Here is a 14,289-nt window from a genome sequence, read left to right as displayed (position 1 = left end):
CCGGGGTTCGAACCGGGGTCCTTATGCCGGTCCTTGTGCTTTGCGCCCTCTGCGCTTAACCTGCTGCGCTACAGTCCGACTCCCTTTTTTTTTTTTTTTTTTTAAGCACTGCTAAATTCAGACTTATGGTGAAGCTGAGGGTTGAGCCTGGGACTTAAAATGATTTTGAAAAGCTACTGTATATTGTGTACTATTTACTCATCTGTAAAATAGCTGTACCTTACAGGCTATTATAGGAATATTTTGAAAACATTTTAAGTTCTCTATAAATTCCTCAAAATAACATTTAACTGCAAAAGAAGCACTAGGACTCTATGCAAAACAAAAACCTATTAAGCTAATTATAAAAATAAGCTTCAGAAGATATGACACATCTCAAACTGAAAATACAACTGTAAGTATTCAACTTAATGATGTCTAGCTTGAATACTCAAGGTTTTTTGTTTTTGTTTTGCTTTATTCTACTAAACCAGTGGGGCAAGGTCAAAACAAAACAATAAACAACTGCTTTAATTACCATATGTGGAAGATGTGTATATGAACATAGAAAGCTAAAATATTTGGAAGTTTGTCCCATACAGTTTCTTTCATAAATAAGCTTTCCTGATTACAGCTATCTGTTGCAGTTAACACTGTAATTTTTTTGGTTTTTAGACTTTGGAAAGTACTATCCAAAGTTTTAAAGACTAAGATTTTTAGAAACAGTTTATGAATTTTACTAAGTAACTTGTTGGTTATACTTGTTTTTCATATAACAATTGGACTCCTGGCATCAAAATGTAAATACTTTGCTTAGTACATATTCATACTTACTATTAATGAGCCTTTCACATACTGTAATCTGAAATTTAAAATAAACTTAATCCTTCAAATTAGTTTCCAAGATAATAGATCTACTACCTTATAGCACTACTACTGATAGACACATTATCTTAAAAAATCTTTTATTAAAGTGAAATTTTTAAATGCTAATTCCTATGTTTAGGTGACTTCAAAAAATGTATAATACACTACCTCACATTCTCCTTCCCAAAACAGGCTGGATTACATCTATTTGATTTATACACTGTGACTTTTTCCTGCTGTTTTCCATCAACCTTAATTGTGAAAAATGGTGCCATGTTGCCCTTTTGATATTATTTTGGAGACCAGTTAGGCCTTAAAGCATCCAGATGCATACAGTTCTACACATATCTGTAGAATTAGCTCACTAAGGTCGGCTCTGCAATATTTTTAATTGACTTACATGTTCTGTGGGAAAAGAAGAATCATAAAAAGTCTTTGCAATTGCATTCCTCTCTTCACTGGACTCTCCCTTGGGATCTGGATGGATACTTGAGTTATTCAAAGTGTCAGCAACTCTGTGAACACTAGTAGTATCTGTTTAACAAAAAGGAAATGGCAACCATTGAATTTTTATTTTCCAGGTTCTCTTTTTGTGACTGAAATGCTTATGTACCTAGAGAATAATTTCTAGTTTTACTTTAAATATTTTCATCGACTTTGATCTTGTATTAGGCATTTCACTTCAGAAAACAATTTAATCACTGCTATTTTATAAAAGCCTACTGGGCAGGGAAGATAACATAATAGTTATGCAAAGAAACTTGATGCCTCAGGTTCCAAAATCCCAGGTTCAATCCCCTGCACCACCATAAACCAAAGTTCAATAGTGCTATGAGGAAGGGGGGGGGGGGAGCCTGCTGATAATATTGAGGTGAATGAAATAGCATTAATTTACCCCAAAAGACTCACAGGAAGTATTATCCTTACTGTACTGATTATTGCATTGCCCACACATGCAAACATTTATACAGTGAACATCTCAGTGATTCGATTTAGTGGAGAAAATCTAAATCCACTAAAAGTTACAAAGTATATTTAGGGGTGTGGTTATGGAAGGACTCATGCCTGAAGCTCTGAGGTTCCAGGTTCAGTTGCCAGAACCACCATGATCCAGACCTGAGCAGTGCTCTGGCCTCTTTGCCTCTCATTAACGTATTGAATATATGTACATATATATGTGTGTATATGTGTATTTTTAAATTGGTCATGATGAGAAGGCAATTAAATTTCTAGTAAGGGATCATTGGGCTTTTTTTTTTTTTTTTTTTTTTTTTACCAGAGTTCTGCTCACCTCTCTGGTTTATGGTGGTGCGGGGAATTAAACTTGGAACTTAGGAGATCATTGGACTTTTAAAAATAGATTATAAGGGGGTCGGGCGGTGGCGCTGTGGGTTAAGCGCACGTGGCGCAAAGCGCAGGGACCGGCTTAAGGATCCCGGTTCGAGCCCCTGGCTCCTCACCTGCAGGGGAGTCGCTTCACGGGCGGTGAAGCAGGTCTGCAGGTGTCTATCTTTCTCTCCCCCTCTCTCTGTCTTCCCCTCCTCTCTCCATTTCTCTCTGTTCTATCCAACAACAAAGCAATGTCAACAATGGCAATAATAACTGCAACCAGGCTGCAACAACTAGGGCAACAAAAAGGGGGAAAAAATGGCCTCCAGGAGCGGTGGATTCATAATAACCAGCAATAACCCTGGAGGAGAAAAAAAAGAAAAAAAAATAGATTATAACAATTTAGAGGAACATGTCAGCTTTGAAGGTAAAGAGGAACTTTATTTTACAAGTTGGATTTCCACAGATTACTAGACTTATACCTTTATATCACTAAGGTCTAATGTAGAAGAAAAAAAACTCCAAGATTATAAAGATGAGATCAGCCAATCACTTGACTAAGAGCACATGACTTTCAAGACTCAAAATTTATGGGAAATCATTAGTAGACTTTATTAGGGAAATATAATTTGCAAAGTGAAGTTTTGCAGTGTTTTTGCTGTTTCCTATTTTCCCTACATGACTTTGCCATTCATGCTAATCAACAAGAGACTTACTTTGCTTTTAAATCCTAGTTTGTCTTTAAAATTGTTAAGTCTGAGTGCCATCAAAACATTCTTTGTAGTCTGCATTCCTGCATGCAATCCTGATCAAGTTTTCATCAGTGTGAGACCACGTATACAATGGTGGTCCCTAAAAAGAGGCTGCAGTTTAGTAGGCTATTACAGTTAGGTTTGTGTAATACTGGTGTTTGCCTCCTGTTGGATTCCTCCAAACTTACCTGTCAGTCATTAAACATCACACAACTGTACTGTGGAAAGTGTAAAAAAAAAAAAAATCCATTAAGCTTTAAGAATGTCTTTTAAATGGGGGACAGGTGGTGATGCACCTATTGGAGCAGGTTCAAGTCCATGGTCCCCACCTGCAGGAGGAAAGCTTCACATGTGGTGAAGCAGTGCTACAGGTGTTTTACTCCCTATCTTCCCCTTCCCGCTCAATTTCTCTTTGTTTCTGTCCAATAAATAAATACTTTTTATTTATTTATTTATTTCCCCTTTTGTTGCCCTTGTTGTTTTTTATTGTTGTAGTTATCATTGTTGTTGTTATTGATGTCGTCATTGTTAGACAGGACATAGAGAAATGGAGAGAGGAGTGGAAGACTGAAAGGGGGAGAGAAAGATAAGACACCTGCAGACCTGCTTCACCACCTGTGAAGCGACTCCCCTGCAGGTGGGGAGCCGGGGGATCGAATTGGGATCCTTACACTGGTCCTTGTGAAATAAATACTTTTTAAATGTCTTTAACAACCTGAACAACTTAGACTATGAGATTGCTGTTAAGGAAAATATTTTCTACATGTTCATATTTCTTAAACTAGTGTTCATTGTTATCAAGCTAATTTGTACACCTCTACATGATACACACAGTATATTATTTTAAAATATTTTGGGAAGTGTATGAACTGCGATGTATCAATCATCAGGCTTCAGTGTCTGTCAGTTTTAAATCAATAATAAAAGATGAAACATTAACAAACTAAATCATATATTTCAGCTATTTGCCCTTCCTGTTTTTTTCCCCTTAAATCACTTTACTGGGGGACTAGGGTTAGAGTACAGTTGTTGATGTATTTTTTGTTGTTGTTCTGTAGTATTTTTAAAGCAGAAGTTAGACTTTATATTTTCCATGTGGTGGTTTTAAAACAGTAGTTTGTTACCCAAAAATTTTAATATTTGAACATGGTAAGCTAGGTATGTAACACAGACTTTTAAGTGTTTCAGATAGTGACAAATATTCATGGCACACAGTGTTTTATGCTATATATCTCAATATTATTTTTAAAATGAGAAAGTTATAGATCTGTTCAAGAGATAAAATGAGAAAATTAGGAAAAGAGGTAATTAGGGAAAGGTGACAATATTATAGAAACTAAAATGGGTCCTGAAGAAATTTTTTTATAGATAAATAAGAAGATACTGATAGAAATATATATATACATCCTTTTTTTTTTGAGAGAGAAAGAGAGACATACATAGAGACTTGAGCCCTGATCAGCTTTGATTTATGATGCTAAGGGAAACCTGGGATCTTGGAACCTTGGGCATGAAAGTCTTTTGCATACTAACCATTATGCTGTCTACACAGTCCCTGACAGAGAAGTCTTATTAACAACTTCATTGCATTTGGTCTAAAAATAAAAATCAGTCTCAAATTATGTATGTTTCTGAATTTAAATTAGTGACCTGTCCTGTGGTATTTTTGTTAGCTTTAGTTCCTAAATGATGAGAATGTTTTAAATTTACAAAAGACAACTGTAGCTCAGTGCATGTTGATAATGCAAGCTCAGGTTTAGGTGAAAAGATATCAGGCCACTTCTGTAACTAAAACCCTTCTTTTTCAAATGCAAATACTTGTAGAATATTATAGCCATCTGAAGACTTTTACAAAAATTAAATGTAGAAATACAGACAATGAAAAAAATTAAACATACACTGTATTTTCTTACCTGGTCCAATGCCTTTCTTGCCATCACCTATACCATCATTTTTACAAAATGTCATTGAAACAATCTTCTTGTTTTCGGATGGACCTACTGACCTCTCTTTTAGCAACGAAGTAATGTCACAAGCTGAAGTAGTCACTGTTTGATTTTCAGTTTGATTTACATTTAACCAAGGACTAGGACCTAAACACTTCACATGTACTGGAGTTTTCTCAGTTTTTTTATCAGAAGCTGAAAGATCAAAGGTTGACCTTCCACTTCTGTTTACTACATTTCCAGATGGCTCTCTGTGAAATGAGCATGATTTTTCCAGTTGTACTTCACTGTCATTTTTTCCTAAGACAGCATCATTTAATGTCTCTTTTTTCTCTGTGTTATTTAACAATGTACTTGGTCTTTCATTAACGTTCATAAAAGAGAAGATATCATTTTTTATGACTTCTGTTATCTGATTCTCATCAATCTGACTCTCTTTGCTGGAAAACTGTAATTCTGTGTAAGTTTTTGTGTGAAGTGCACTTTTCTCTTCTTTGGTTTCTGGAGTATGGATATTGTCATTGTTAACTTGAATATGGGAAATAGATGCATTGTTTTCTGAATATCCTAAGAAGTTCTTAAAATGACAGTTTTGTATATTATTCAGACTTTTCCACATAATGCTTTCTCCAGAGCTTGAGTTGGGCTTCAGCAACACAGGTGTAATATTAACATTTTTATACGAATTTTTAAGTTCTTGCAAATTATCACTGAAAGCTGCAGATGAAATAGGCTGGTCGTTTACTGTATCACAGGAAATTATCAGTTCAGATTTCCCTGAAGTTTCCTTACAGATGTGAAAGAAATTTGAAGTTTGTTTAAATGGCAATATGCTTACTTCACTTTTTTTATTTAGCAAGCCCATTTGCTTTATTTCACACTGTTTATTATCTAACATAGCATTGCTCAAATCCTGTAAATTATATTTCTGACACTGAACAGGGGCCTTTTTTACATTTTGAGATGAATTCAAATCTGCTTTTGTTTGGTCACTATTTGTCATCGTCTTTTCTGTATTTTCTTGAATCCCTGGAAGCAGTCTGGATTGTTGCTTAAATGGCTCACCTTCAGAAACATTTTTTTTGTGATCTGTATTGTGAGACATCTCATTTAAGATGCTATTTTCACCTTCTGGACATACATCTACATGATGATGACCTAATCCTTGTATTTTTTCTGTTTCTATTGAGATACTCGCCATTAAAAATGAGTTATTTGATGATTTAAATTCGGTACATTCATTGTCTTTGTCCAAGAATAGCTCATCTGTGATTTCTGTAGTAACTGTTTTTTGAAAGTCAGTAACATTCAATATTTGTCCTTGACTAAATAATTCTTTTTCTATAAAGTTTTTGTTAAGGGAAGTTTCACTTTGATTTTCATCTTGAGGTTTAGTAGTCTTGATTTCATTCTTGGAGCATTGTCCAGAAAGTTGTAAATCTGTCATGATGACAACAGTAAAAAATTATATAGTAAAATAAATTTTTTTTAATCTGAGCACTGTTCAGCTCTGGCTTGTGATGATGCAGGGAATTGAACCTGGGACTTTAGAGCCTCAGGCATGAGAGTCTCTTTGCATAACCACTATGCTATCTACCCCTGCCCCTATAATCTATTTTTATTTTATTTTTATAATCTATTTTTATGAAAGACATTCAGCCTTAAATATTTCACTGCACAATTATTATGCATGTATGACATCAACTTTACCTAAATACCGAGTTTTCCTTTTCACAAAAAGTATGAATGTAGTATGTTAAGATTTAGCCTGATCCACACATTTTTATTTCATAATAGCAAAAATATTTCTCTGATTTACACAGGAGGAAGTTGAGCATATTACACAATAGTCTTTACAGAGGGCTCTGAACTCTAATCCCATCAGGACCCATAGGGAGAGAAAAAAAAAGGTGGGGGTGGGGGTAGGGAGAAAGAATACTCAAAAGTAGTAGGTGTGACTTATAAAGGAAGAGAAGGTAGAACCATAGAAAAATAAATATAGATAGATAGCTATAGAAATAATAGTGTCATATCTGTGGAGAACTACAGCAATTTCCAGTGGAGGGAATGGGGAAGGGGACACAGAATCTTGTGGTGGGAAAGGTAAAAGGTATAGAATTATATCCCTATTATCTTATAATTTTGTAAGTCAATATTAAATCACTATTAGAAGTTTTAAAAATAAATAAAAATTTAAATAGGTTTTTATTTCATTAGTTTGTTGCTACCTTTGGGTCATACAGTACAATTCTATATAAAGACATAGCTGATTAGATAAAAACTAAACCATTTATACTCTGGCATCTACTACCTAAATTCAGATATTGCTAGTCTTTTCAAAGCTGATAGTCAAACTTTAATTCACTATCTTGTGAAAAATTTTAAAATTTTGGAATAGTTTTGCCCAAGTGTATCAGAATAGGTACTTAATGAGATTAAGTCAGAAACAAAAGGGATGATCTCACTCATAGACAGAAGTTGAAAAACAAGATAGAAGGGAAAACACTAAGCAGATCTTGGACTGGAGTTGGTGTATTGACCAAAGTAAAAGATTGTGGTGGGTGTGGGGGACGGTTCAGGTCCTGGAACATGATGGCAGAGGAAGACCCTAGTGAGGGTTGTATTGTTATGTGGAAATGTTACCATATACAAATTATTGTATTTTACTGTCAACTGTAAATAATTAATCCCCCAATAAAGAAATTTTTAAAACAAAAAAGAATAGTTACTTAATAGGGCCAGGTTGTGGCACACCTGGTAGAGAGCACATGTTACAATGTGCAAAGACCTGGCTTAAACCTCCTGGTCCCCACCTGCAGGGAGAAAGCTTCATGAATGATCTAACAGTGTCACAGGTATCTTTCTCCCTCTCTCTTTTTCTTTTTCTAAAGATACAAATTCTATCTTTTTAAAATTTATTTACTGGGTAGAGACAGCCTGAAATCAAGAGGAAAGGGAGTGATAGAGAGGAAGAGAGCAGCCCTGCTTTCCCCCTGCAGGTGGGAAGTGGGGGCTCAAACCTGGGTCCTTGCATATTTTAACATGTGCACTCAACCAGGTGCGCCACCTCCGGGTCCCTTTTTTTCTCTTTTTTCTCTCTTTTTCTTTCTTCCTCTAACCTCCCCCTTCCCTACATATTTCTGTCTGTCTCTATGCAATAAATAAAAATATATTTAAAATTTCTTCTTTAAAAAGTTACTTAATAGGGAGTAGGGCTGTAGCACAGCAGGTTAAGCGCAGGTGGCGCAAAGCACAAGGACCGGCATGAGGATCCCGGTTTGAGCCCTGACTCTCCACCTGCAGGGGCGTCACTTCACAGGCAGCGAAGCAGGTCTGCAGGTGTCTATCTTTCTCTCCCCCTCTTTCTTCCCCACCTCTCTCCATTTCTCTCTGTCCTATCCAACAACTACGACAACAATAATAACTACAACAATAAAACAACAAGGGCAACAAGAGGGAATAAATAAATAAAATAAATATTAAAAAAAGTTACTTAATAAAGACATTAATTTTGTTCACCTGATTTCTAACCATAGTTTTCAAAATTTCTGTATAGTTAAGATAGTCTAGAATAAATAGTTCCTTTTTTTTTTTTTTTAAAGTTTCTGTTTTAAGGAGATTTGTTTTTGTTCATTTTTTCTACAATATCACCACCAAGTGGCTGTTCAGCCTAGAATTAAACATTTCATTCAGTATCATTATTAAGCAACTTTTTAATAAAAAAAGATGTACAGGTTAGTTGAATTATTTCAGTATCTGTAGAGGGTTATTTGAACTAAGCAAAGTCATTGGAAGATTAGTGACAACCCAGCGAACATTCTCAGTAAACAGTGAAGGCAGAAATTACAATGCCCAGAGCCAAAAAATAAGTAATGAGAAAGGAAGGCAGGAATGTATTTTTTTTTAAAAAAAATATTGACTGTAAGGATAACTCAAACAAAGCTTTTTTTAAAGACATACAAGTAGAAAGCATTTCTCCAATTGCACTATAAGATCCTCAAAGCAAAAGTTATGATTAATAATCCCTTTAATTCCACAGATGGTATATACAGTGCAGCTCTTAGGCAGATTCTGTATGGGAAGCGGGGGAAGGTCAATAATGAATTTGAATCTTATATTACCTTCTTTGATTGTTTCTTCTAGAAATGGATCTTCTTTCTTTTCCTCATTTTCTCTGTCTTTACCATCTAAACAAAAATGCATGTCATTTTCTTCCCTTATTTCTTGCCCAGGATTATATTTATCTCTGGTGGTCATTTCTGATATTTTCACTGACAGCTCACTGTTTTCACTATTTACTTCTGGAAATTTCTAGTGTAAAATGAAAAATAATCCTTTTTCATTATATATATACATATAAACAGATTGCTAAAAAATAAGTTTAAGATTAACCAAGTGACACTACTCTTTGTAGGAAAATCATTTGAAGTTCATTTGGCATAGTCTACCATATTTAAACACAATGGAGACCTTTAAGATGTTTTCAAACATGTGGCTCAAGTTGTATCATACATCATATATGTTAAAATAATTACTCCTTCATTAGATACAAGGGAGTTATGGCATGAAAACTATTGTTTGTATACTTAAAATAAATAATGTCAGTTCAACGTCCTTCCCTCTCCTCCCATATACTGAGCACATAATAGAGAAAAAGGAAAGAAAAAAAGAATGAACAACAAAATTGTAGGGCTTAATATTCAGAGTTATCACTGGGGTTCAGTGCTGGCAATACAAACCCACCGTTCCCGGTGGCCTTTCTTCCTAATTTTTTTTTATTAGATAGGTCAATGTGTGAGAGAGAAAGACACCTGCAAACTTGCTTCACCACTCGTAAGGGAGCTTGAACCTGGAGCCTTGCGCTGGATAACAGGTATGCTTAACTGGGTGTACCACCACCAGGCTCCCATATTCAGGAAGATTTGAGATTTCTTATAAAGATACACTAATGAAGACATTGTCACATTGGCTTAAAGATAGACATATAATCAATGGGACAAAAAGCAGAGTTCAGAAATAAACCCACATATATTTAGAATGACTTATTAAAAAAAATACAAAGATAACTGTGGTCTGGGAGGGCACAGTGGATAGATACAGCATCAGACTCTCAAGCATGAGGTCCTAAGTTCAATCCCCAGCAGCACATATACCAGGGTGATGCCTGGTTCTTTCTCTCTCCTCCTATGTTTCTCATTGATAAATAAATTAAATCTTTAAAAAAATATATAAAGATACTACAGGAGAAAAAACTTTTTTATTTCTTTATTGGGGAATTAATGTTTTATATTCGACAGTAAATACAATAGTTTGTACATGCATAACATTTCTCAGTTTTCCATATAACAATACAACCCCCACTAGGTCCTCTGTCATCCTTTTTGGACCTGTATCCCCCCCTCCCCCCATGCCAGAGTCTTTTACTTTGGTGCAACATGCCAATTCCAGTTCAGGTTCTACTTGTGTGAGAAAAAGTCTTTTCAACAAATGTGTGTAAAGGGCACCTGGAAATCCATGCTCCATACTGTCTACAGAAACTATAAATGTATTACAGACTGCATGTTTATACTTTTTTTCTTTTTAGTCAGAGCTCAGCTCTGGCTTATGGTGGTGCTGGGACTAAACCTGGGACCTTACCCATTATGCTCCTGGGTTGTCAAAAAAGTCATGATGCATTTTTGCATAAAAAAATATGCCAGGACTTTTCCAACCCAGTATTTCCCTAGCACTTATATTCATTTTTTTTTAAGTTGAGAAACTGAAAATATAAAGCAGAGATAAAGTAATCAAAGATGGTCCCAATTTCTTTGTCTGTACTCAGATGATAGTTGAATATTACCTGAAGTTTCTTGTCTTCCTCAAACTTTTTCTGATCACATAATTTGTTATAATGTTCTTGTAACTTAATATGAGTTTCATTAAGTGCTGAAAAGTCATTTTTAATCTCCTTAATTTCTCCATTAAGTTCTTCAACCTAATGTAAAATTTAACCAAAATGAGGTTTTATGTACTGTATGAAAATGCTTTACTAACAGCAGTTTTAGAACACAGTAAGACATGAAAACAATCACAAAGAAATTAAGAACTACCATTTAGGTCCACTTAAGGACTGGGATGTGACTCAGCAGGTAAACCACATGTACCATGTGAGAGACCCTGGGTTTTATCCTTAACACCACATGGGAGCATCAAAGCACCAAAGAAACTCCTTGATGATGGAACAATACTCTGGTGCCTTGCTTCTTTTCCAAAAACACAGAGAAAAATTGAACTAGGAAGACAGCTCAATAATATTAGTATGCATGTGGCCCTGTGTTCCACCCCAGGCACTGGAGTGGTGGGAAGTAAAAAGAACCACCATTCATTGAATTGTGCGAGCACTTAATAAATATAATTTCAGGGGGCCAGGTGGTAGCCCACTGGGTTAAACGCACATAGTATGAAGCGCAAGACCCACTCAAGGATCCTGGTTCAAGCCCCCAGCTCCCCATCTGCAGAGGTTCATTCACAAATAGTAAAGCATGTCTGCAGCTGTCTTTCTCTTCCCTTCTCTATCTCTCCCTCCTCTCTCAATTTCTCTCTATCCTATCCAATGGAAAAAAATGGCCTCCAAGGGCACTGAATTTGTAGAATAGCCCCAGCAATAACCCTGGAGGGGAAAAAAAGAAACAAAACATAATTTCATACTTAAAAATTCTATTTTTCTTTTTTTAATTTTTATATTTATTTATTTTCCTTTTTGTTGTCCTTGTTTTTTAAATTGTTATTGTAGTTATTGTTGTTGTTGTTAGTAATGTTGTCATTGTTAGGACAGATAGAAATGGAGAGAGGAGGGGAGACAGGGGGAGAGAAAGGTTGCCTTCATTTGACTTTTCTTGTTTCCTTGCTTTGCTTATTTACACCATATGATTAAGATCATAGGTATTTTCCTTTTCTATAAATAGTCCTATTACTTTTTTTTTGTCATTTCTGGAGCTTCACTCTCCAGGCTGACTTTTTCAGATACGCAGGCAGAGAGAGAGACAGAGGGAAAGATACCATAATAGCAAAACTCACCCCAACGTATGAATGGAGTCAGGCTCATTCTAACAGTATTATTATTTCTCCAAGAACTGGTTCAGTGGTGGTGAATTTCTTCAACTGTTGCTTACCTGTTAATGCTCTTCATTACTGCTTCAAATCTGAATGATAAGCTAGCTGAATAAAGTAGTTACAGAAGGTCTTTTCCATTCAAAATTTCTGATATATCCTGCCAACCCTTTCTGGCCTTTAGCTTTTTTGTTGGGAAATCAGCTGATTTTTCTGGCTCCCTTGTAGGTAACTCTTTGTTTTTCTCTAACTACATTTGAAAAAGTTCTCTTTATGTTTGATCTTTGCTATTTTAATTATTATGTATCTTTCTTTTCTTTTCTTTCTTTTTTTTCTTTTCTCCTTTCTTTTGGCCGCCCAGGTTATCACTGGGGCTCAGTATCTGCACTACAAATCCACTGCTCCTGGAGGCTATTTTTTCCCTTTTGTTGCCCTTATTGTTCGTTGTTGCTGTTATTATTATGGTTGTTATTGCTGTCATTGTTGATAGGACAGAGAGAAATGGAGAGAGGAGGGGAAGACAGAGAGTGGGAGATATAGACACCTGCAGATTTGCTTCACCACTTGTGAAACAACCCCCCTGCAGGTGGGGAGCCAGGGGCTTGAACCGGGATCCTCGAGCTGGTCCTTGCACTTTGCACCATGTGCGTTTAACCCGCTGGCTACTGCCTGACCCTCTATTATGTATCTTTCAGAGGCAACTGTGGTGTCTTTTTCCTAAAACTATTTTCTTTTTAAAAAATTATTTATATAGCACAGCTATATACAAGATACTGGGTACTGTACAGCAAACCCTAACAAAAGGACTTTTCAAAGTTAACCCAATTAACAAATAATGTGATGATAACATTAACTATCGATTGTCTTTTGGAACCCTAAGACAGCAGGAACCTCACATCTCCACTATAGAGCCCCTACTTCCCCCAGTCCTGGAACCCTTGGATAGGGCCCACTTTCCCATATGCCTCTCCCAATCCATATCAGATAATATTGCATCCGCCGACCACAACCTAACCAACGCAACGATTGCCACCTCAACATGCTTCACCTCAGACTGTGTCCAGAGACTACACATGTGGAATGACAACCCTTCAGCTTCATTACTCGGGTGAGACCTTTCCTTTTATAGTACACTCTAATTCCATCTCAGGTGGTTCACTTTCTTTTTTTTTTAATATTTTATTTTATTTATTTATTCCCTTTTTTTGCCCTTGTTGTTTTATTGTTCTAGTTATTATTGTTGTTGTTGTCATTGTTGGATAGGACAGAGAGAAATGGAGAGAGGAGGGGAAGACAGAGAGGAGGAGAGAAAGATAGACACCTGCAGACCTGCTTCACCGCCTGTGAAGTGACTCCCCTGCAGGTGGGGAGCCGGGGTTCAAACCGGGATCCTTATGCCAGTCCTTGTGCTTTGCGCAACCTACGCTTAACCCGCTGCACTACAGCCCGACTCCCAGGTGGTTCACTTTCTAACAAAGTCCCAAAACCTAGATATACACCAGTTTCTGTGAGAGAGAGCTTATGTTTACACGTATCCATAAACTACTTACTGCAAAATATATACCTGAAAGCAGAAGTACACTAGAGTTTGCAGTGAGTACCTCCCTAACACTTCCTCTCCACTATTCCAAGCTTTGGGTCCATGATTGCTCAACAATTTGTTTGGCTTTGTATGTTAACTCTTTTCAATCACCAGGTTCCAGATGCCATCAGGATGCTAGCCAGGCTTCCCTGGATTGAAGACCCTACCAATGTGTCCTGGAGCTCAGCTTCCCCAGAGACACACCCTACTAGGGAAAGAGAGAGGCAGACTGGGAGCATGGACCGACCAGTCAACACCCATGTTCAGCGGGGAAGCAATTACAGAAGCCAGACCTTCTACCTTCTGCAACCCTCAATGACCCTGGGTCCATGCTCCCAGAGGGCTAGAGAATGGGAAAGCTATCATGGGAGGGGGTGGGTTATGGAGATTGGGTGGTGGGAATTGTGTGGAGTTGTACCCCTCCTACCCTATGGTTTTGTTAATTAATCCTTTCTTAAATAAAAAAAATTAAAAAATATTTATAAAAAGGAAACACTGACAAAAACAGGATAAGAGGAGTACAACTCCACATAATTCCCACCACCAGAACTCCGTATCCCATCCCCTCCCTTGATAGCTTTCCTATTCTTTATCCCTCTGGGAGTATGGGCCCAAGGTCATTGTGGGATGCAGATGATGAAAAGTCTGGTTTCTGTAACTGCTTCCCTGCTGAACATGGGCATTGACAGGTCGATCCATACTCCCAGCCTGCCTTTCTCTTTCCCTAGTGGGGCGGGGTCCTGGG

The 14,289-nt window shown here is 36.7% G+C and overlaps 1 protein-coding gene across 1 annotated transcript in view; it reads right to left on the bottom strand.

The window, feature by feature from the left end:
• Nucleotides 1-14,289, bottom strand: part of CCDC73 (coiled-coil domain containing 73) — a 112,091-nt gene that overhangs the window by 5,486 nt on the left and 92,316 nt on the right. Inside the window, exons 13-16 of the mRNA XM_007530105.3 lie at nucleotides 10,713-10,847; nucleotides 8,995-9,184; nucleotides 4,841-6,313; nucleotides 1,247-1,380 (exon numbers count right to left, since the gene is read on the bottom strand). Of these exons, the coding sequence (XP_007530167.1) occupies nucleotides 1,247-1,380; nucleotides 4,841-6,313; nucleotides 8,995-9,184; nucleotides 10,713-10,847 (1,932 nt within the window). The remainder of the gene's footprint in view (nucleotides 1-1,246; nucleotides 1,381-4,840; nucleotides 6,314-8,994; nucleotides 9,185-10,712; nucleotides 10,848-14,289) is intronic.

The sequence above is a fragment of the Erinaceus europaeus genome, chromosome 17, assembly GCF_950295315.1.
Source record: "Erinaceus europaeus chromosome 17, mEriEur2.1, whole genome shotgun sequence".
Classification (NCBI taxonomy): Eukaryota; Metazoa; Chordata; class Mammalia; order Eulipotyphla; family Erinaceidae; genus Erinaceus; species Erinaceus europaeus.
This window is presented reverse-complemented; position numbering and strand designations above follow the sequence as displayed.